Genomic DNA, 21,437 nt, shown 5'->3' with positions numbered 1-21,437 from the left:
CTCTGGGCTTTCTATCCTGTTCCATTGATCTATATTACTGTTTTTGTGCCAGTACCATACTGTCTTGATTACTGTAGTCTTGTAGTGTAGTCTGAAGTCAGGGAGCCTGATCCTCCTGCTCCGTTTTTCATTCTCAAGATTGCTTTGGCTATTCGGGGTCTTCTGCGTTTCCATACAAATTGTGAAATTTTTTGTTCTAGTTCTGTGAAAAATGCCAGTGGTAGTTTGATAGGGATTGCATTGAATCTGTAGATTGCTTTGGGTAGTAGAGTCATTTTCACAGTGTAGATTCTTCCAAGCCAAGAACATGGTGTATCTCTCCATCTATTTGTATCATCTTTAATTTCTTTCATCAGTGTCTTATAATTTTCTGCATACAGGTCTTTTGTCTCCTTAGGTAGGTTTATTCTTAGATATTTTACTTTTTGTTGCAATGGTAAATGGGAGTGTTTTCTTAATTTCACTTTCAGATTTTTCATCATTAGTATATAGGAATGCCAAAGATTTCTGGCACACAGATTTTTAAAAGATGGATGTGTTTAGACAGCTTCAATTAGAACATTAAGAAAAAGGTAACTAGGGGCTTCCCTGGTGGTGCAGTGGTTAAGAATCCACATGCCAATGCAGGCGACACAGGTTTGAGCCCTGGTCCAGGAAGATCCCACACGCTGCAGAGCAGCTAAGCCTGTGCACCACAACTACTGAGCCTGTGCTCTAGAGCCCATGAGCTACAACTACTGAAGCCTGTGTACCTAAAGCCCATGCTCTGCAATAAGAGGCCTGTGCGCTGCAACTAGAGAAAGCCTGTGCCCAGCAATGGAGACCCAACACAGCCAAAGGTAAAAAAAGAAAGAAATTTAAAAAAAGGTAACTAACTAGGTCAAGCTCTGAAGATTTTGAAAGAAGTATCTTACTTGCTGCTGCTGTAAAGGAGCAAAAACCAAAGTAAAAACCAGTGCCTAGGAGTTCAGTGTATTCACCTATCTAAAGCTGGTGAACTGAAGAGGTTTAGTGAGGAGTAAAAGCTCTAGTTGTTAACAAATCCAGAGCTTGGATTTACAGAGGAGAAAATTTTGGGTTACAATTGACACTGTTTTTACTCTCTTGCTTTTATCTTTCAGTGAGACTAAAATCATCCTTTCTTTGGTACCAAAATCACCACTCTTGTAGTAATTGTGAAGTCCCAGATCAAACATTTGGCTCTTCTTACTCTGGAAGTATCTTTTGGACATCAAAGGCAGATCAGCTAGAACACTATCAAGATGATGCAATTGAGAGGTAAAGGTAGGGTCAAAAGGAGCCCAGAGGTTACTTGTATCTGTTAAAAGCATTTACAAAACCACAAAAAAAAAACCCCACAACAAAACCCTCATCTCAGAAACATCCTGAATACTTAAAGTTTAGGTGCTAAAATATTAAAAGATTAACGTGAGTCATTTAATGGTTTAAGTTAAGTTCTCTTATTGGACCAGTCTAGATGGAAGACAGTAGTAAGCTGAAGGTAAAAATTTCAATTGCTTTCTTACTTGTCTGCTAAAAGTATCTTTTAAGCACAGGGTATATATGAATTTTGTAGACGTTTGCATTTTCACAATTTTAGCAAATTCCAGTCTATGTCTCTGACAGTTTTTTATAGATTTGTCCTAATTTTTTGTGCATTTTATGCATATCCTTTAAAAACATATACTCGAAATAGAGCTCCTAATTAATATACAACATGAGTGAGTTTCTTCACATACTTTCATCTTAACCCAATTTCCCTTTAGAGTCCTTGGCCATGAGCTGAGGACAAAGGTTATTGAAACCTTTTGAGATGTTGTTTCCTGATTACTTTTTCTATTCTAGAATACTGTGTGGCAATTCTCATGATACAGCCAAACCTAACTGACCTATTCTCAGCCAATGCATTAAAGAAAGAAAGATCCTCAAACAAACAAAAAGGATCTGGTGAGTACATAGATCTTTGTTCTAAATCAGTGTTTCCCAGCTGTGGCATATCTCTCTTGTGGGGGCTGACATTTAGTGGCCTCCCAGGGGCAGAAGGGGTGTTAACAGCACTCCTTCCTTAGTTTCTGACACCAAAAATAATACCTCTAGACATTTTCAAATGTTCCCTGGGGAACAAAACTGCCCCTGATGGGAACCAGTGATGTCCTGTTTTAGGAGCAAACTGCCCATACATTCTGTGATGATGGACATATTCTATGACTGAGAAACAGAAGTCTTACTTTTATTATTTAAATCCTACATACAGTGTGAGGACAAACTGCTTCAGCATGGAAAATTGAGGGGGTTGGATACCTTTGTTAAAAAAATTGGGGATATTTATGTTTCTTACTACCTTAAAATGTTTGGAAGTAGGACTTTTTAGGTTTATTCTGTCTAGGCATTTATTAAATTATAAGGTGACATTACAAGTTTAGAAATTTTCCAAACACACAGTAACTCTAAGAAAGGCTAAAAAGGTGATATTAAATATCTCCTTGAAAGAAAGGAATTAACCAAACCAGGATTGAAAAACATTTATTGAAACAAAATCAAATACTTTATTATCTACAAGCCAACACTGAACTTACTTTATTCAAGAATGAACACAATGTACAAAAAAAGTATGCTTATATTATAAAAATATGTCAATTTTATCTCCTGGGTGCTGAGCAGAAGTCATTTTAAACAAAATCAAGGCAAACTTGCTCTCTATAATAGAACTGCTATAATTTAATAACAAAAGTGAAAGCTAATATATACTCAAAAGTCTCTTTAAAGGCCCACTGATAATGCTGTGTTGGAAATGGTGAACCCAGTCACCACAGTTCACATTTCCGACCTATGCTCACTGGCACTGCTTCAGGCCTACATCACGGGAAAGCACCTCTTTTTTACAGAATGCATGTCATTAGTTTACAGTTGTTAGCATGTATTTCAGCAAAGTATTAAGTCAATCATATTTAGTTAGCTTCAATTTTCACACATTGTTATGGGGAACAAATGACCTCCCAAGATTTACAAACCCACTTATCCAGGTGGGACCTGGTAACTCCCTAAAAACTCTGTGTCCAAGGTTAGTATCTTAAAATTGTTGGTAATTTCTTGAATAATTACTGGCACCTTCCTGGGCATGTGTTCTTGCAAACAGTGTGGCTACTTGTGCCTGTCAAGTCAGTGGCAGCTGCAGAACAGTTAGAGGCTGAAGAGTGCAGCCTTTGGCTTACCATGGAGACATGCTCCAGTGCTCACTAGAGTATTTGGCCCTTGGAGAATCAGGAAAGCGAGTGATTGGGGAAAAGGGACCATGCCTCCCTGTATTGTTCCAGGAGTTATACAATTATAAAATCTGTACTAAAGTCAGAATAGAAGTAGACTACATAGCATCCAGCACTGACAAAGCCTTAAAGAGCTTGCACACTGCAGTGCCCTGTCTCTGGCTGAACAGAATGACAGTGCTACTAGGCAAAATCCAGAATGCAGTATCAACACAATTAATGACATCAGATGAATTCAAGTTCCGAAGTTATTAAACTGCAAAATGCCTATTTTGACTGCTAAGCATAAATGTTTTCCCTTGACAGAGTCTCTGGGATTGACACCTATGAAGACTCAAAATTGCAGAAATATAAGGACTGAGTATTCTAGTGCCTGCTGTACTGGGTAAATTAACCAAAAGAACCGGGGGAAGAAATGCTTCCATGTTCTGCCTATATAAACCCAATATTTATTTAGTTACCTGTTTCACAAGAACTTGTGACGAAGGTGAAGAGAAATGATCTCTTCCTTTATGCAATTACCTAATTCCTTACAGCTTTCTAAGTCAGTTTCAATTAAGCCCCATTTCCTACATGAACTGTTACTCCTACCAAATGCAACTGTCACATAGGGTTGAACTGGACATAATTTAAACATTTTCATGAAAAACAAACCACTAATTGGCTTAGCACTACACCCTTATGGGGAAGAAGAAGCATTTACAGAAATACAATTTGTGAAGAATAAACGTACTTTGGAACCTGAGCCAAAGGTTTCTCACCAATACCTTAATAAGTCACCATGCAGGTTGTTTTCACAGGCAACAACACAGCCAGGTCAACTGTTGCTCCTGGCAACTTCCATTGTCCCAAAATATGTGGAAGATGGAGAGGCCAATGACTGAAATCCACAGTTAGAAATACAGGCCAAAAGCTCAACAACCTGCTACTGGAAGCAATTGGATACCATAATATTAAACATAGACACATGAAAACAGAATGAGCACACAAAGAAATGAACAGCTGCTAAGATCATGATGCTCAGAGTCAAACCCAATGAGGGAATTACCACACACACACAGATACATCACCATACCTGTTTACAATCCCAGGCCCTTGCTCTCAAATAAATATATTGAACATTTACAACAGAATGAATGCCTTATGAATGCAAGCTTTTCTTTTAACTCTAAATAAAAGTCATACTTCTAAAATAAGCTACAAATTGCTTTTTTTTGTGAAACTGATGTGACTTGGTGCCACAGCTAACCTTTCTCTCATAGCAGCAGTATCATCAGCCCGTGGCAGCAAGGAACTGTTCATTTCTGGCATCCCATGGGCTCCCATACAGGCAACTTCATAAAGCATGCAGATACTACTCTGCTGAAGTTTCAAAGGGATAGAAATGATCATTGTGCTTATGGGTCTCATACCTTCCAAAATATACATAAATGGTGACAAATTAAAATAGCAGTTCTTTGCTTACCAATAAAATCATAAGGCAGAGGGGTTGGAGGTGGAAAGAGAAATTGTTAAAAAATGCGGGAAAAAATGCAAAACAGTGCTAGCATTCACAAAAAAGATCATGCTAAAATCAGATCCATATTCATAAAAATCAATCATTAAGCCACAATCCAAAGAACTCTGTCCATGAGTCCAAAGGCATGCATGCCAGCTGAAGGAAATGCAGGATTCTTCTGACAATAGTTTCTTCAGAGCAGAATAGTAACGTGTCACTGGAGTAATCACAACAGGGTGAACAAGACACCATCACACTTTTTCGCAATTGAAAAGGAAAAGAAAAGCAATCACAATAAAAAAATTAAACAACAGTGGAAACAAAACATAGAAATTCACAGTGACCTATAAAACCAAAGAATAATCCAAATGATTTTTACCCTTTAGGGGTTCATGCCTCTTAGTAGTTGTCTTTTTAATTTGAAAACTTTATAATGAAAGATTTATCCGTAATGGTATTAAATATAAAATTACTTCACTACCCATGGGATTTTGTGCAGTATCAATACTCAGTAACTTCACTCATGTTTAAAGGACACATAAGAGACATCTTGTCACTAGAATCTCAAAGCCTCCCCCAAAACAAGATGTCTTAAAGCATTTAAAGTTTCTCATAAGGAAAACAACCACCTGAAACTAATATTCAAAATGCAGTAACTGCCTAAGGTCATCACTTGGCCAACTAAAGTATTTTTACCTTTTCCAGTAAGTTCACAATTTTTAAAAAATAAGAACAAGATACTTATTTTTTAACCCCAAGATTGAACTAAGGCTGTCTATGTCATCAGCTGTTAGTGGCCATGTATGATCTGAACTTCCAGCCTGTGCTCGGAGGTACTCACTGGAGGAGGGGTCCAGGGCTATCCTGCCTTCATGTCCACGAGCTGCATCTGCACATTGCCAGCCATGCCACCCCCATAGCCTCCCTTGGACTGCATCTGGTTCTGAATGGAGCTAACCTGCAACAAGACAAGAACAGAACCAGTCAGGAACTAGGGCCACTGCAAGTAAGCAATTCTTGCCTAATATTTTAGCTGGGCTGCTTTTCCCAAAAGGGTACCTTTTATAGACTTAAACTTGTTTTCATTGTAAGGCAAAATGCTGAAGCTAGTGACTGAAGCATTTTTTTTGCCACAACACCCTCTCCACCCATCCCCCCACTCCTGCAACTTTCTCCACTTGGCAATTACAAAAACAAAGTTTTGTAATTCACAAGGCACTTGGCTACATTTCAAAAGCAGTTAAAAGGATACAGATGAACTCAACTTTGTCCCTCAACCACCTTAATTTACAAACACCTCACATATATGATCACCTCAATTACCTGGATTAGAATCAGATTCAAAAATAAATATGAATGAAACTAAACCAAAGATAAACTTTAAAAGTCCATGTGGGACTTCCCTGGTGGCACAGTGGTCAAGAATCCGCCTATCAGTGCAGGGGACACAGGTTTGAGCCCTGGTCCAGGAAGATCCCACATGCCGCGGAGCAACTATGCCCATGAGCCACAACTACTGAGCCTGCGTGCCGCAACTACTGGAGCCCACGCATCTAGAGCCCATGCTCTGCAACAAGAGAAGCCACCGCAATGAGAAGCCTGCGCACTGCAATGAAGAGTAGCCCCTGCTCGCCACAACTAGAGAAAGCCCGCGCACAGCAACGAAGACCCAACGCAGCCAAAAATACATAAATGAATAAATACTTTTAAAAGTCCATGTGGTAAAATTTACATACTTAATACAGTCTTAGTATAGTCTGATAAAGTGAAAAGGAGTATAAGAATCCAAAGACTTGGAATATTCAAAGCAAGTTTAGCCAGAGGCCACACCCCAGGAGACAAGTTTGCATATTTAAAGATTGTGAGTAGTACACCCTTTTCTCATATGAGCCCAGGGTGGAATCATCATTCTCTCCAGCTTTTATCACGTGGTTAGAGCCCCCGAACTTTGACTCATCCTCTGCCTGAGCCTGCAAACAACATCTTAACAGCCCTCAGAGAACAGGCTGGTCTCAGGTTTACAGGATGGCTTCAAAATATGACATCATGTAACCCTCGCAACAACGCCAGGAGGAAGCAGTAGAGAGTGAACCTGTGAAACCCTAGGCATCCTATCCTCAACCCTGATAAAGGCAGAACTCCAGGCCTGTGCATTCATTTTCTCTACCTGCAACCTTGCTGAGTGGCCCCTGGAGTACCCTCCAGGACTTCATTAACCAACCCTCTAAAAAAAAACAAAAACAAAACAATTTTATATGTACCAATGAAGTTTCCTTGGAATAGGACATAAAACTGGTGCAGTTAAAAGCAAGCAATTGCCGAACAACCAGCAAGAGAGAAACACAGATGCACCCGTCAGCAGACACGGTGCCTAAAGTCATACTGAGCTCACAACCACCTATAAACACACCCCTTGACACAGCCCTGCCCACCAGAAGGATAAGACCCAGCTCCACCCACCAGCAAGAAGGCACCAGTCTCTCCCACCAGGAAACCTCCAGAAGCCTGAGGACCACTCTCGCCCACCAGAGGGCAGACACCAGAAGCAAGAGGAGCTATGATCTTCCAGCCTGCATAAAGGAGTCCACAAAGAAGATGAGACAAAATGAGACGGCAGAGAAATATGTTTCAGACAAAGGAACAAGATAAAAACCCACAAGAACAACTAAATGAAGAGGAGATAGGCAACCTACCTGAAAAAGAATTTAGAGTAATGACAGTAAAGATGATTCAAAATCTTGGGAAAAGAATGGAAGCACAGATTGAGAAGTTACAAGAAATGTTTAACAAAGAGCTAGAAGATGTAATGAACAAATAAAGATGAACAATACAATAACTGCAATGAAAAATACACTAGAAGGAATCAACAGCAGAATGACTGAGGGAGAAAAATAAATGAGCTGGAAGACAATGTTGGAAATCACTGCCACGGAACATAACAAAGAAAAAAGAATGAAAAGAAATGAGGACATTCTCAGAGACCTCTGGGAAACATTAAAACACATCAACATTTGCATTATAAGGGTACAAGAAGAGAGAAAGGGCCCAAGATAACATCTGAAGAGATTACAGCCGAAAACTTCCCTAACATGAGAAAGGAAACACTCAAGTCCAGGAAGCGCAGAGTCCCATAAAAGATGACCCCAAGTAGGAATGCACCAACACGCATATTAATCAAACTGATAAAAATTAAAGACAAAAAAATATTAAAAGCACCAAGGGAAAAGCAACAAATAACATACAAGGGAACCCCCATAAGGTTATCAGGTGATTTTTCAGTATAAACTCTGCAGGCCAGAAGGAAGTGGCACAATATATTTAAAGTGATGAAAGGGAAAAACTACAACCAAGAATACTCTATGCAGCAAGGCTCTCATTTAGATTTGATGGAGAAATCAAAAGCTTTACAGGGGCCTCCCTGGTGGCACGGTTGTTAAGAATCTGCCTGCCAATGCAGGGGTTTGATCCCACATGCCGTGGAGCAACTAAGCCTGTGTGCCACAACTACTGAGCCCGTGTGCCACAACTACTGAAGCCCACATGCCTAGAGCCCGTGCTCCACAACGAGAGAAGCCACTGCAACGAGAAGCCTGCACACTGCAACCAAGAGTAGCCCCTGCTTGCCGCAACTAGAGAAAGCCAGCACGTGGCAACGAAGACCCAACACAGCCAAAAAAAAAAAAGGCTTTACACACAAGCAAAAGCTAAGAGAATTTAGCATCACCAAACCAGCATTACAACAAATCTGAAAGGAACATCTGTAGATGGAAAAGAAGAGGCCACAACTAGACTCAAGAAAGTACGAATGGGGAAATTCACTGGCAGAAGCAAACATAAAGTAAAGGTAGGAAATCTTCCACACACAAATAGAATATCAAAACCAGCAATCATGAGGAGAGTACAGATGCAGGATATTGGAAATGCATTTGAAATGAAGATATCAACAATTTAAAACAATCTTGTCCATACACAGACTACTATAGCAAAACCTCATGGGAACCACAAACCAAAAATCTAGAATAGCTACACACACACACACAAAAGCAATCCAAACACATCACTAAAGATAAGACATCAAGGGATTCCCTGGTGGACCAGTGGTTAAGACTCTGCACTTCCATTGCAAGGGCCACAAGTTCAATCCCTGGTGTGGGAACTAAGATCCTGCATGTCACTCAGCATGGCCCCACCTCCCCAAAAAAAAGAGAGAAAGAAAAAAAAAACAGACATCAAATCACAAGAGAATAAAAGAGGAAGGGAAGAAAAATGACCTTAAGAAATCCAAAACAATTTAAAAAATAGCAAGTACGTACATATCAATAATTACCTTAATGTTAATGGATTAAATGCTCCAACCAAAAGACACAGACTGGCTGAAACAAAAACAGGACCCATATATATGCTGTCTACAAGAGACCCACTTCAGATCTAGGGACACATGCAGACTAAAAGTGAGAGGATGGAAAAAGGTATTCCATACAAATGGAAATCAAAAGAAAACGGGAGTAGCAATACTCATGTCAGACAAAATAAACTTTAATATAAAGAATGTTACAAGAGACAAGGAAGGACACTACAAAATGATCAAGGGATCAATCCAAGAAGAAGATATAACAGTTATAAATATATATACACCTAACATAGGAGCACCTCAATACGTAAGGCAACTGCTAACAGCTATAAAAGAAAATCGACAGTAACACAATAATAGTAGGGGACTTTAACACCTCACTTACACCAATGGACAGATCATCCAAAATGAAAATAAATAAGGAAACAGAAGCTTTAAATGACACAATAGACCAGATAGATTTAATTGATATCTATAGAACATTCCATCCAAAAACAGCAGATAAAACTTTCTTCTCAAGTGTGCATGGAACATTCTCCAAGATAATCACATCTTGGGTCACAAATCAAGCCTCAGTAAATTTAACAAAACTGAAATCATATCAAGCACCTTTTCTGACCACAGCACTACAAGATTAGAAATGAACTGCAGGGAAAAAAACGTAAAAAACACAAACACATGGAGGCTAAACAATACGTTACTAAATAACCAAAAGATCACTGAAGAAATCAAAGAGGAAATCAAAAAATACAGAGACAAGCGACAATGAAAACACGATGATCCAAAACACATGGGATGCAGCAAAAGCAGTTCTAAGAGGGAAGTTTACAGCTATACAAGCCTACCTCAAGAAACAAGAAAAATCTCAAATAAACAATCTAATCTTACACCTAAAGGAACTAGAGAAGGAAGAAAAAACAAAACCCAAAGTTAGCAGCAGGAAAGAAATCATAAAGATCAGAGCAGAAATAAATGAAATAGAAACAAAGAAAACAATAGCAAAGATCAATAAAACTAAAAGCTGGTTCTTTGAGAAGATAAGCAAAATTGATAAACCATTAGCCAGACTCATCAAGAAAAAGAGGGAGAGGACTCAAATGAATAAAACTAGAAATGAAAAAGGAGAAGTTATGACACCACAGAAATACAAAGCATCCTAAGAGACTACTACAAGCAACTCTATGCCAATAAAATGGACAACCTGGAAGAAATGGACAAATTCTTAGAAAGGTATAACCTTCCAAGACTGAACCAGGAAGAAACAGAAAATATGAACAGACCAATCACCAGTAATGAAATTGAAACTGTGATTAAAAATCTTCCAGCAAACAAAAGTCCAGGACCAGATGGCTTCACAGGTGAATTCTATCAAACATGTAGCGAAGAGCTCACACCCATCCTTCTCAAACTCTTCCAAAAAATTACAGAGGAAGGAACACTCCCAAACTCATTCTATGAGGCCACCATCACCCTGATACCAAAACCAGACAGAGACACTACAAGAAAAGGAAATTACAGACCAATATCACTGATGAATATAGATGCAAAAAACCTCAACAAAATACTAGCAAACATAATCCAACAACACATTAAAAGGATCATACACCATGATCAAGTGGGATTTATCCCGGGGATGCAAGGATTCTTCAATATATGCAAATCAATCAATGTGAAACACCATATTAACAAATTGAAGAATAAAAACCATATGATCATCTCAATAGATGCAGAAAAAGCTTTTGACAAAATTCAACACTCATTTATGATAAAAACTCTCCAGAAAGTGGGCATAGAGGGAACCTACCTCAACATAATAAAGGCCATATACGACAAACCTACAGCAAACATCATTCTCAATGGTGAAAAACTGAAAGCATTTCCTCTAAGATCAGGAATGAGACAAGGATGTCCACTCTCACCACTATTATTCAACATACCTTTGGAAGTCCTAGCCACAGCAATCAGAGAAGAAAAAGAAATAAAAGGAATACAAATTGGAAAAGAAGAAGTAAAACTGTCACTGTTTGCACATGACATGATACTATACATAGAGAATCCTAAAAATGCCACCAGAAAACTACTAGAGCTAATCAATGAATTTGGAAAAGCTGCAGGATACCAAATTAATGCACAGAAATATCTTGCATTCCTATACACTAATGATGAAAAATCTGAAAGAGAAATTATGGAAACACTCCCAGTTACCACTGCAACAAAAAGAATAAAATACCTAGGAATAAACCTACCTAGGGAAACAAAAGACCTGTATGCAGAAAACGATAAGACACTGATGAAAATTAAAGATGATACCAACAGATGGAAAGATATACCATGTTCTTGGATTGTGAGAATCAATACTGTGAAAATGACTATACGACCCAAAGCAATCTACAGATTCAATGCAATCCCTATCAAATTACCAATGGCATTTTTTACGGAACTAGAATCAATCATCTTAAAATTTGTATGCAGACACAAAAGACCCCAAATAGCCAAAGCAGTCGAGGGAAAAAAACGGAGCTGGAGGAATCAGACTCCCTGACTTCAGATCTATACTACAAAGCTACAGTAATCAAGACAATATGGTACTGGCACAAAAACAGAAACATAGATCAATGGAACAAGGTAGAAAGCCCAGAGATAAACCCACGCACCTATGGTCAACCACTCTATGACAAAGGATGCAAAGATATACAATGGAGATAAGACAGTCTCTTCAATAAGTGGTGCTGGGAAAACTTGACAGCTACATGTAAAAGAATGAAATTAGAACACTCCCTAACACCATACACAAAAATAAACTGAAAATGGATTAGGGACCTAAATGTAAGACCGGATACTATAAAACTCTTAGAGGAAAACATAGGAAGAACACTCTTTGACATAAATCACAGCAAGATCTTTTTGATCCACCTCCTAGAGTAATGGAAATAGAAACAAATGGAACCTAATGAAACTTCTAAGCTTTTGCACAGCAAAGGAAACCATAAACAAGACGAAAAGACAACCCTCAGAATGGGAGAAAATATTTGCAAAGGAATCAACAGACAAAGGATTAATCTCCAAAATATATAAACAGCTCATGCAGCTCAATATTAAAGAAACAAATAAACAACCCAATCCAAAAATGGGCAGAAGACCTAAATAGACATTTCTCCAAAGGAAACATACAGATGGCCAAGAAGTACATGAAAAGCTGCTCAACCTCACTAAGTATTAGAGAAATGCAAGTCAAAAGTACAATGATGTGTCACCTCACACCAGTCAGAATAGGCATCATCAGAAAATATACAAAGAACAAATGCTGGGGAGGGTGTGGAGAAAAGCGAACCCCCTTGCACTGTTGGTGGGAATGTAAATTGATACAGCCACTATGGAGAACAGTAAGGAGGTTTCTTAGAAAAACTAAAAATAGAATTACCATATGATCCAGCAGTCCCACTACTGGGCATAAACCCAGAGAAAACCATAATTCAAAAAGACACATGCACCCCAATGTTCAATGCAGCACTATTTACAATAGCCGGGTCATGGAAGCAACCTAAATGCCCATTGACAGACGAATGGATAACGAAGTTGTGGTATCTATATACAATGGAATATTACTCAGCCATAAAAAAGAATGAAATCTGTTGAGACATGGATGGATCTAGAGACTGTCATACAGAGTGAAGTAAGTAACAAAGGGAAAAACAAATATCGTATATTAATGCATGTGTGTGGAACCTAGAAAAATGGTACAGATGAACCGGTTTGCAGGGCAGAAATTGAGACACATATGTAGAGAACAAACGTATGGACACCAAGGGAGGAAAACCACGGTGGGGTGGGGATGGTGGTGTGCTGAATTGGGCGACTGGAATTGACATGTATACACTGGTGTGTATAAAATTGATGACTAATAAGAAACTGCAGTATTAAAAAAAACAAAAAAAAACAACTAATACTAAACTTTCTTTGGGTTATTTGTATGGAAATATGTTAATATAAATGTTTCAGACATTACATGAAACTTCTAAAAATCTTATATGTTCTGGTATAATGTTATAAGTCATAATTCTAGTTATTACTTTAAAATATATATCTTCTCAGAAATAACTAAATTTCCTTGTCAACTGCATTATTATGAACTTTCATCAAATCTTTAACCATGGTCATTTTTAAGTCTTTTGTCATTTACACACAGTTCTGGGTGTACTGTGATGCTTTTGCAAAAGTGTTCCTATAAAAGGGTTTCATCTTCAAGGAATTCATGGAAAAGACTCTGACAAGTACAGGTTTCTGGTAACTGACTATACTGCTGAACTGAATAAGCATTTTCAGAACTCTAATGGAAAACTGATGAATTCATCAAAGTGCTCACAAAAGATCAAGATGATAAAAAAATTAATTACATGGGACTGAGTGAACTGAGGATGATTATAATTTTTGTAAATTTGTTTGAATTTAAAAAAAAATGGGCAAAAGATGTAAACAGACATTTCTCCAAAGAAGACATTCAGGTGGCCAAAAAGCACAAGATGCTCAACATCACTAATTATCGGAGAAAAGCAAATCAAAATTACAATGAGGTATCACCTCACACCAGTCAGAATGGCCATCGTCAAACATTCTACAAACAGTAAATGCTGGAGAGGGTGTGGGAAAAAGATACCCTCCTACACTGTTGGTCGAAGGTAAATGGTACAACCACTATGGAGAACAGTATGAGGTTCCTTAAAAAACTAAAAACAGAACTACCATATCCAGCAATCCCACTCCTGGGCATATATCCGAAGAAAACTATAATATCTACAAAAGGATACATGCACCCCTATATTCATAGTAGCACTGTTCACAATAGCCAAGACATGGAAGCAACCTAAATGTCATCCCAAATTGTTTACAAAACAGAAAGAGTCACAGATGTAGAAAACAATCTTATGATTACCAGGGAGGATGGGATCGTGGGAGGGATAAATTGGGAGACTGGGCTCGACATACACACTACTATATATAAAATAGATAACTAATAAGGACCTACTGCATAACACAGGGAACTCTACTCAATACTCTGTAATGGCCAATACGGGAACAGAATCTAAAAGAGTGGATATATGTATATATATAACTGATTCATTTTGCTGTACACCTGAAACTAACACAACAGTGTAAATCAACTATACTCCAATAAAAATAAGATAAATTTTTTAATAAAATAAAAAAGAAATAATGCCATTCACAGCAACATGGATGGACCTAGAGATTATCATACTAAGTGAAGTAAGTGAGACAAAGACAGATATCATATGCTATCACTCATGTGGAATCTAATTTTTAAAAAAGAAACAAATGAACTTATTTACAAAACAGAAACAGACTTACAGATATCGAAAACAAACTTATGGTTACCAAAGGGGAAACATGGTGGGGGAGGGATAAATCAGTAGTTTGGGATGAACACACACGCTACTATATATAAGACAGATAACCAAAAAGGACCTAATATATAGCCCAGGGAACTAGACTCAGTATTCTGTGATAACCTATGAGAAAAAAATCTAAAAAAGAATGAATACATGTGTATGTATATCTGCCGTACACCTGAAACTAACACCACATTGTAAATCAACTGTGTTCCAACAACAACAAAAGAATCCGAAGACTTGGACTGTAATACAAACTTCTTTATTAATATTGTTAACTCTGGGTGAACTATTTATCCTCTGTGCATATCAGGCTTCTTATCTGTAAAATGATTAAAGATGATAACCTTTCCTAACCACATTACAGGGCTACTTTCTAGTAGACTGTGAGATATATAAATGCTTGGGTATTTTCTCTTTTTTCCTGGCCATGATGCACGGCATGCGGAATCTTAGTTCCCGGATCAGGGATCGAACCTGTGACCCCTGCAGTGGAAGCGCGGAGTGTTCACCACTGGACCGCCAGGGAAGTCCCGCTGGGATGTTTTCTTTGCCAAAACAAAGTCACAAAGTTACCTGCGAAGTGTGAAGAGTTCTTAGTGTATCCTATCTTAGTTGATAGCAATTAGAAGCATTTTGGAAGCAGAGAACAAGCGAATCAAGCTAGACTGCTAGAAAAAGGGGCAACAGGAAGGTTTGGGATATGACGGCCTAACAGTCAAGGGTGAGAGCACTGGCAGTCTGGTCTAATGCACAGAACAACTCAAAGGGCCCTTCACATTTCTAGGACCCCGGGAGGTGAGAGGGGGGTGGGAGCACCATCCATTCATTAATCTACTTATCAAATACTTAATCACAGAAAACATGATGTATCGATACAAGGTGTCTTTTCATTGATGATCCTCAGTCAGTTTGTTTAAAGAAAGTAATAAGACTGGTCTAAGTTATTTTTGGAGTAAGAGAGGTTTAAATATATTCTAACTGAAGAGAATAGCAAAATATAAATGCATGGCTATTTAGGTCCAATATGGTTAATTAAAGTGAGAACATGTGATTGGCTCTTAAATGGGTAAATCTTTACTTATTTACTGAAAAATTCACATATGTGGAACTAACTCCAATGATATCACATAATGATGTACTGTAATACCTATATTCACATTACTCAAATGACTACTTTAGGTAAGGATATATTAAAAAAAAGAGGGACTTCCCTGGTGGCGCAGTGGTTAAGAATCCACCTGCCAATGCAGGTGTGCTCCGCAACAAGAGAAGCCACCGCAATGAGAAGCCTGCGCACCGCAAGGAAGAGTAGCCCCTGCTCGCCACAACTAGAGAAAGCCCTCGCGCAGCAACAAACACCCAACGCAGCCAAAAATAAATAAATAAATATTTAAATTTTTAATAAATAAATAAATAAAATTAAAATCTATAGGTCTATTTAAGTAAACTTACTTAGTCTGCGAAGCTTATGGACATAGGCTATCGGTTCATTTTCTGCTCCTCTGTGGTAACACTGTTTTGTGGCACAAACTTGATTTTACCCTGGTACCAAATAATTTCCCACCTAACACGACAAGTTAGGTTTTATAGGTATCTTAGGCCTATTTACAACAACATCTTTATATTTTTACATGCTAACTTTCATAACGCCATGAAAATTCTAAGGAAAAAAAAATCCGTTTTTCTTCCAAAAGTCAATTCTTCAATTTCAAACAAAAGGACTTGGATTTTCTAGTAAGTAACCCTCAGCATTGAGATGACATGTATTACTGTGACTGTGGATATGCATTATTTTAACACAATAAAGTTATATTATTAAAAGAGTCATAGAAACCTTTTCTAGCAATAAGTTAGTATGAAAAGTAGTCTTGGGAAGAACAGTATATTTACGGGAAAAGAGAAACCAGTCATCTGACCATTCAATAATCCAGCGTGGCCTGCCTCTTTCATATGCATCGAGCCATGTTCCTATTACTGTTGCTCAATTCTCAGAATAGATGAACTTAAGAGAAACTATTTATTTGTAGAGACAACAAACTAATACGTAACATAGGCAATGAGTACAAACTGCCTTCGGAAGACAGGGTTGGTTCTGAAGAGCTAGAACACCTCATAAGAAACCTACTTCAGTAACCAGAGGAGGCTGTCTGGAGACTGCAGGGCAGAACCTCTACAACAGCTGAGGGCCCGTCTTGATGCTGCAGCTCAGGCAGCCCTGCAGGGGACAGTCCTCAAATTCTACCTAACTTGATGGCAAGCAAGAGTCATGTACATCAATGACAGGCTTTTCATGGAGACAAAATACCAGATAGGAGTCTTGAAGGAAATTCTGAAATGTGCATAGACGAGATTTTAAAAGTTAACTAAGTACTATGAACTAAGAACTTAATATGATACAGTTAAATTTTTAAGAACAGAAGTGGGGAAGAAGACGAGTTGATGAGAAAGAAATTAATCAGATATAATAAATTTGAAAGCATTCATTTTTATATATGCCACAATGACCTTAATATTAACAAAAGTCATAGGGTCCCATTTGGTCTCTTCATTCCACCTTAATCCAGGAAACGAAGCTACTGAATTGTATTTTAACAGCAATCTGACACCTCTTACATTTCCACAAGAGCAGTTCAGTGTACTTTTCCTACAGATTTAAAACAAACAAGCTGTTTCCTTTCCAGGAAGCTACAAATGTCATCCCTTTGCTTACCTAGTAACTGTAGTGACAAACTTGTTTGCTGTATCCAGGATACTCACCTACCTACCTTATAAGTCTCTGTTCTTTTGTTAAGTCTTTTGTTAATGCTGTCCAGTAAGTGAGCATACAATGCAGCATAATTTTGTGTTTATAAAAGCCTTATTGACTTTCTGGTTCTAAACACTTGAGGGATCATTTAGACAACTCAGTGTACTTTAGATATGGGGGATAACATAGTGGCAGAGCCCTGATAAAAACCCTCTGTTGGTTTCTATTATACTGCTATTTTCCCTTAGATGAAAATTAAGGAGTAAGAGTTCAGCTGAGTAAATTTAAAGTGTCTTCTGAAATTCACCGGAACCTCTATAAAAGACAGCAAATATATACAAATTCTAATCCTCTGCTAAGTGCATGAGAACTTATGTTACAGTAATAAATAAATAACAAGCATTCTAATATCAGGTAAAGCCTAATATTTTATAAGGGAAATGCAATAAATATGTCTGTAAAAGGCAACTAACTGAATTTAAGACATTAAATATTACTAAAAAGCTGACCTCCAAGTCACTTTGGTGGCAGGGGGCATGAGAATCCATGGGATAGTACCTTCCTTTCTGAATTCAAATCCTTTAAAAGTTTTAAAGTATTTATTTGGAAGAAAGGTAGCTACAAAGAGTTTAGTACAGATAGAAAAACAGATGACTTGGCAAACTACCTAAGAGATTAATTTTTCATTGTTCATTTTCTTCTCTTTGATGCTCACATTAAGTATGTATGTTCAATGTCTATAATACACTGGGCACAGTGCCATCATTAAGAATGTATGTACCTGTTACACAGGTATACATGACTATGCCTGGAGGCCCCACCACCCACATACTTACGGAATTCACCCCACTGAACAGGTCTCCTGACCCCACGTGAGCTGTGTGCACAAAGTTTGTGGGCTCTCCAATCATACTTCGGTCAATCCGCCGGCGCCTTTTCTAAAACATAAGGAATAACGTGTTGAGAAAATGATCCTGTTAACAAAAACTTATTCTGGTAGACTTATATACTATGCACAAATGACTTCGTATAATAATATTTTTGCCCAGGACACAAAAATACCTATATCTTGGTATCACCACAATCACCTCTTATGATGAGATCCCCCAGGGAAATATATGCACAAAAAAATGATTGGCAAAGTAAAATAATAGGTTATTATTTAGAACTTAAAATAGATTATTTGGTCTGACTTTGGCCACCCACATATTTGTATAATAACCATTTAAGTTTTATTCTTTTAAAAAGTGAGACAAATGTAAAACTATCATCTGTAACCATCATTCTTAGCAAAGAACAGTGTGACTTAAGTGCAGCATTCCGATTTTAAGCAAAACATTCTAGCTTGCATCATTAACAGACTGATGCTATTTTGATGGTTGTTACTGAGATTATACCCAACTACCCTTCACCCGGAAGGAATCTGTCAGCTATCTGTGCAGGAGAGGTCTGGCTCTAGCCCATTCACTGATTTCTGGCCTATTCTGGCTGCAAACGAAACCCTGTCCAAGCAGCCACCCAGGCTGCAGCTAACTGCCTCTTCCTCATTTCTGACGCCCACTTCCCAGCAGCTTCCCAGGAACTTCAGCCACAGGCTGCAATCCTTGTTCTACCAGTGTGCCCTCCGCCTCACTAGACACCTCCCTACCCTGCTGCTGTGTTAAACTGACCATCCGAGATTTTTCCACAGAAGAAGGTTATCATCAGACCCGAGTGTTCCGTGGCTCCTTAGATACTATGATCAACTGAGAGGGGCCACGGGCACAGCTGGCTTACTGTCCTAATACCATCTCTGCGTATCCCCATTTTCTTCCCTTTCAACAGAACACTTCTCTTGAAAATGCCACCTGCATCAAAACTAAGGTAAGTTACAAAGTTGCTGGATTAGGTTAGGTTGCCTCTGAACATAGTATTTTATGTCTCCATCTACTGAAATGTTGCTATGCTCCTCATAAATCCTAAAAACGTATCCAGACAGACACAGGTGACAGCTCCTCGGGGTCAGAACATGATTTTCTACAAAGCCACAGAAGTGGAGAGTTCATACATTAATTTTAGAAGCTATTGTTTTACTGCCCTCTAGCTTTTATTGCCACAGATTAGAATCCCAAAAGCAGCCTGTTGTTTTTCCTTTAAGTATTTATGTTCATCCTCAGAGTTGAACAGTGACTCTGGACTATCTCCAGGTTTGTTGGTTTTTCCTTCCAGTGTTCTGTATGGTATATGGAGTTCCCTCTCTATCTGAACACGGGTTTTACTATAGCTTAGTAAAGTTTTCTTGTATTATTTCTTTGATATTGCTCCTTGTGTTCTTTTTTGCTATTTCCAGAGCTTCTGTTATGTGGACATCTGAATGTGTCTTTGTGTGTCTAAGGGGGGTGGGGGACGGAGGGAGGGAGAGCGTGTGTGTCTGTGTGTATGCATGTGTGTGTGTATAATCTTCCTAGTTTCTTCCATTATTTGTTTCCTCTTTATAGTTTCACTGTATTAGAAAATAATGCCACTTGATCCTCTTTAGGAATCCACAACTGTTTTCGTACAGTACAGAGAGGAAATTTTTTTTAATGATTTAAATTAATTAATTAATTAATTAATTAATTAATTAATTAATTAATTTATGGATGGATGGATGGATGGATGGATGGATGGATGGATGGATGGCTATGTTGGGTCTTCATTTCTGTGTGAGGGCCTTCACCAGTTGTGGCAAGCGGGGGCCACTCTTCATCGCAGTGTGTGGGCCTCTCACTATCGTGGCCTCTCCCGTTGTGGAGCACAGGCTCCAGACACGCAGGCTCAGTAATTGTGGCTCATGGGCCCAGTTGCTCCGCGGCATGTGGGATCTTCCCAGACCAGGGCTCGAACCCGTGTCCCCTGCTTTGGCAGGCAGATTCTCAACCACTGCGCCACCAGGGAAGCCCCAGAGAGGAAATATTTTAAGCCTGCAGGTCATACAGTCTCTGTCAAAGCTCTGGCTCCACTCTGTCATCACAGTGTGTAAGCAGCCACAGACAATGTGAGAACAAATGAGTATAGCTGTTTTCCAGTAAACATTTATGCACAAAAATGGGTGGCAGGTGACATAATGGCCCATAAGTTCTGGTTTGCTGACCCCAGCTCTAGATCAGTAATTTTTTTTCAGTGGTAGATACATTATTATTTTTCTCCGATTATGATTATGTTTTGGAAGCTCTTTGCTATGCAATATTTTTCATCTCTTTGAGAATTTGTATTACGTTTTCCTTTTTTCCTATCAAAGACGCTTGACTGAATGAATTATAGTCTATAACACCTGGGAGTAAAATATTCATTCCTGTACTTCTCCAAATTTAGTTACTTCAAGCCCCTTTCTGAAGGGTTAAGAAATCCAATCGGTCCTTTGGGGCAGTGTCCCATAGGGTTGTATAAAAATTTAAGGTTAAAATGGTGTCAGTAAGCCAAGGAAGGGTCTAGATCCCTTGTCTATGCTCTTCAACTTTCTGTTTCTTAGCACAACACGCCAATTTCCTGCTCTCTTTTCCTTACATGGTGCTACTTAAGGAGGCTCACACAGATTCCCTGCCCCTAACCACAGACTTGTCACCCACAGCCATCCTTTGATGTGGGAGTCCAAGTGCCACCAATACAGGCTAGTCTCTTCCACCCTGTTTCCCATTTTTTTCTCCAGACTCTTGAGTTTGTCTATTTCTACCCACCCCATTCAACATACTTCCCCTTCATACTATTCTCTTCTGAGATGATACAGCACAAGTCCCTAAATGAGCCTTGAGAAGCAATGCTACCTTCTCTTTTCTAGGATTAAGGTAGGGAAAAGACGATGTTAACAGTAGTTTTGTGTCTGTTTTCTTCTTGGTAACATACTGTTACATTACCATTAAATTTGTCTTGTTAGAAAACTATGTTTCTCAAAGCACACCCAAGTGCATCTTCACCAGCAGAGGACATGAATTTTCTTGACACCTGAGTAGGACAAATTGTTGGGGTTTCTTCCACAGAACGCCCCGTGACGCACTGAAGGAGAACGAGGCTTCCAGGGTCTTGGCACAGCCCAGACTGAGCAGAAAAGGCCAGACATCTACAGATGAAGACAAAGGATGGCAGTTATGTTCCATGGGCTCATGGTGTCTGCCAGACTGAAGACTTCCCCGAAGGCCTTGTGAGGCTAGCCTGC

At 38.7% G+C, this 21,437-nt stretch overlaps 1 protein-coding gene across 4 annotated transcripts in view; it reads right to left on the bottom strand.

Moving 5' to 3' along the window:
* Positions 1-2,512: 2,512 nt before the first annotated feature.
* Positions 2,513-21,437, bottom strand: part of CDC42SE2 (CDC42 small effector 2) — a 150,907-nt gene continuing 131,982 nt past the window's right edge. For all 4 annotated transcript variants that reach the window (XM_081232770.1, XM_081232768.1, XM_081232769.1 and 1 more), the window contains 3 exons: positions 18,103-18,204; positions 5,603-5,719; positions 2,513-5,017 (listed from right to left, as the gene is read on the bottom strand). In XM_081232770.1, the coding sequence (XP_081088896.1) occupies positions 5,621-5,719; positions 18,103-18,204 (201 nt within the window). In that variant the 3' untranslated portion in view covers positions 2,513-5,017; positions 5,603-5,620. The remainder of the gene's footprint in view (positions 5,018-5,602; positions 5,720-18,102; positions 18,205-21,437) is intronic.

The sequence above is a fragment of the Mesoplodon bidens genome, assembly GCF_964165515.1.
Source record: "Mesoplodon bidens genome assembly, chromosome: 4".
In the NCBI taxonomy this organism is placed as follows: Eukaryota; Metazoa; Chordata; class Mammalia; order Artiodactyla; family Ziphiidae; genus Mesoplodon; species Mesoplodon bidens.
Note: the sequence above shows the minus strand (reverse complement) of the source record. Positions and strands in the feature narration are given on the sequence as shown.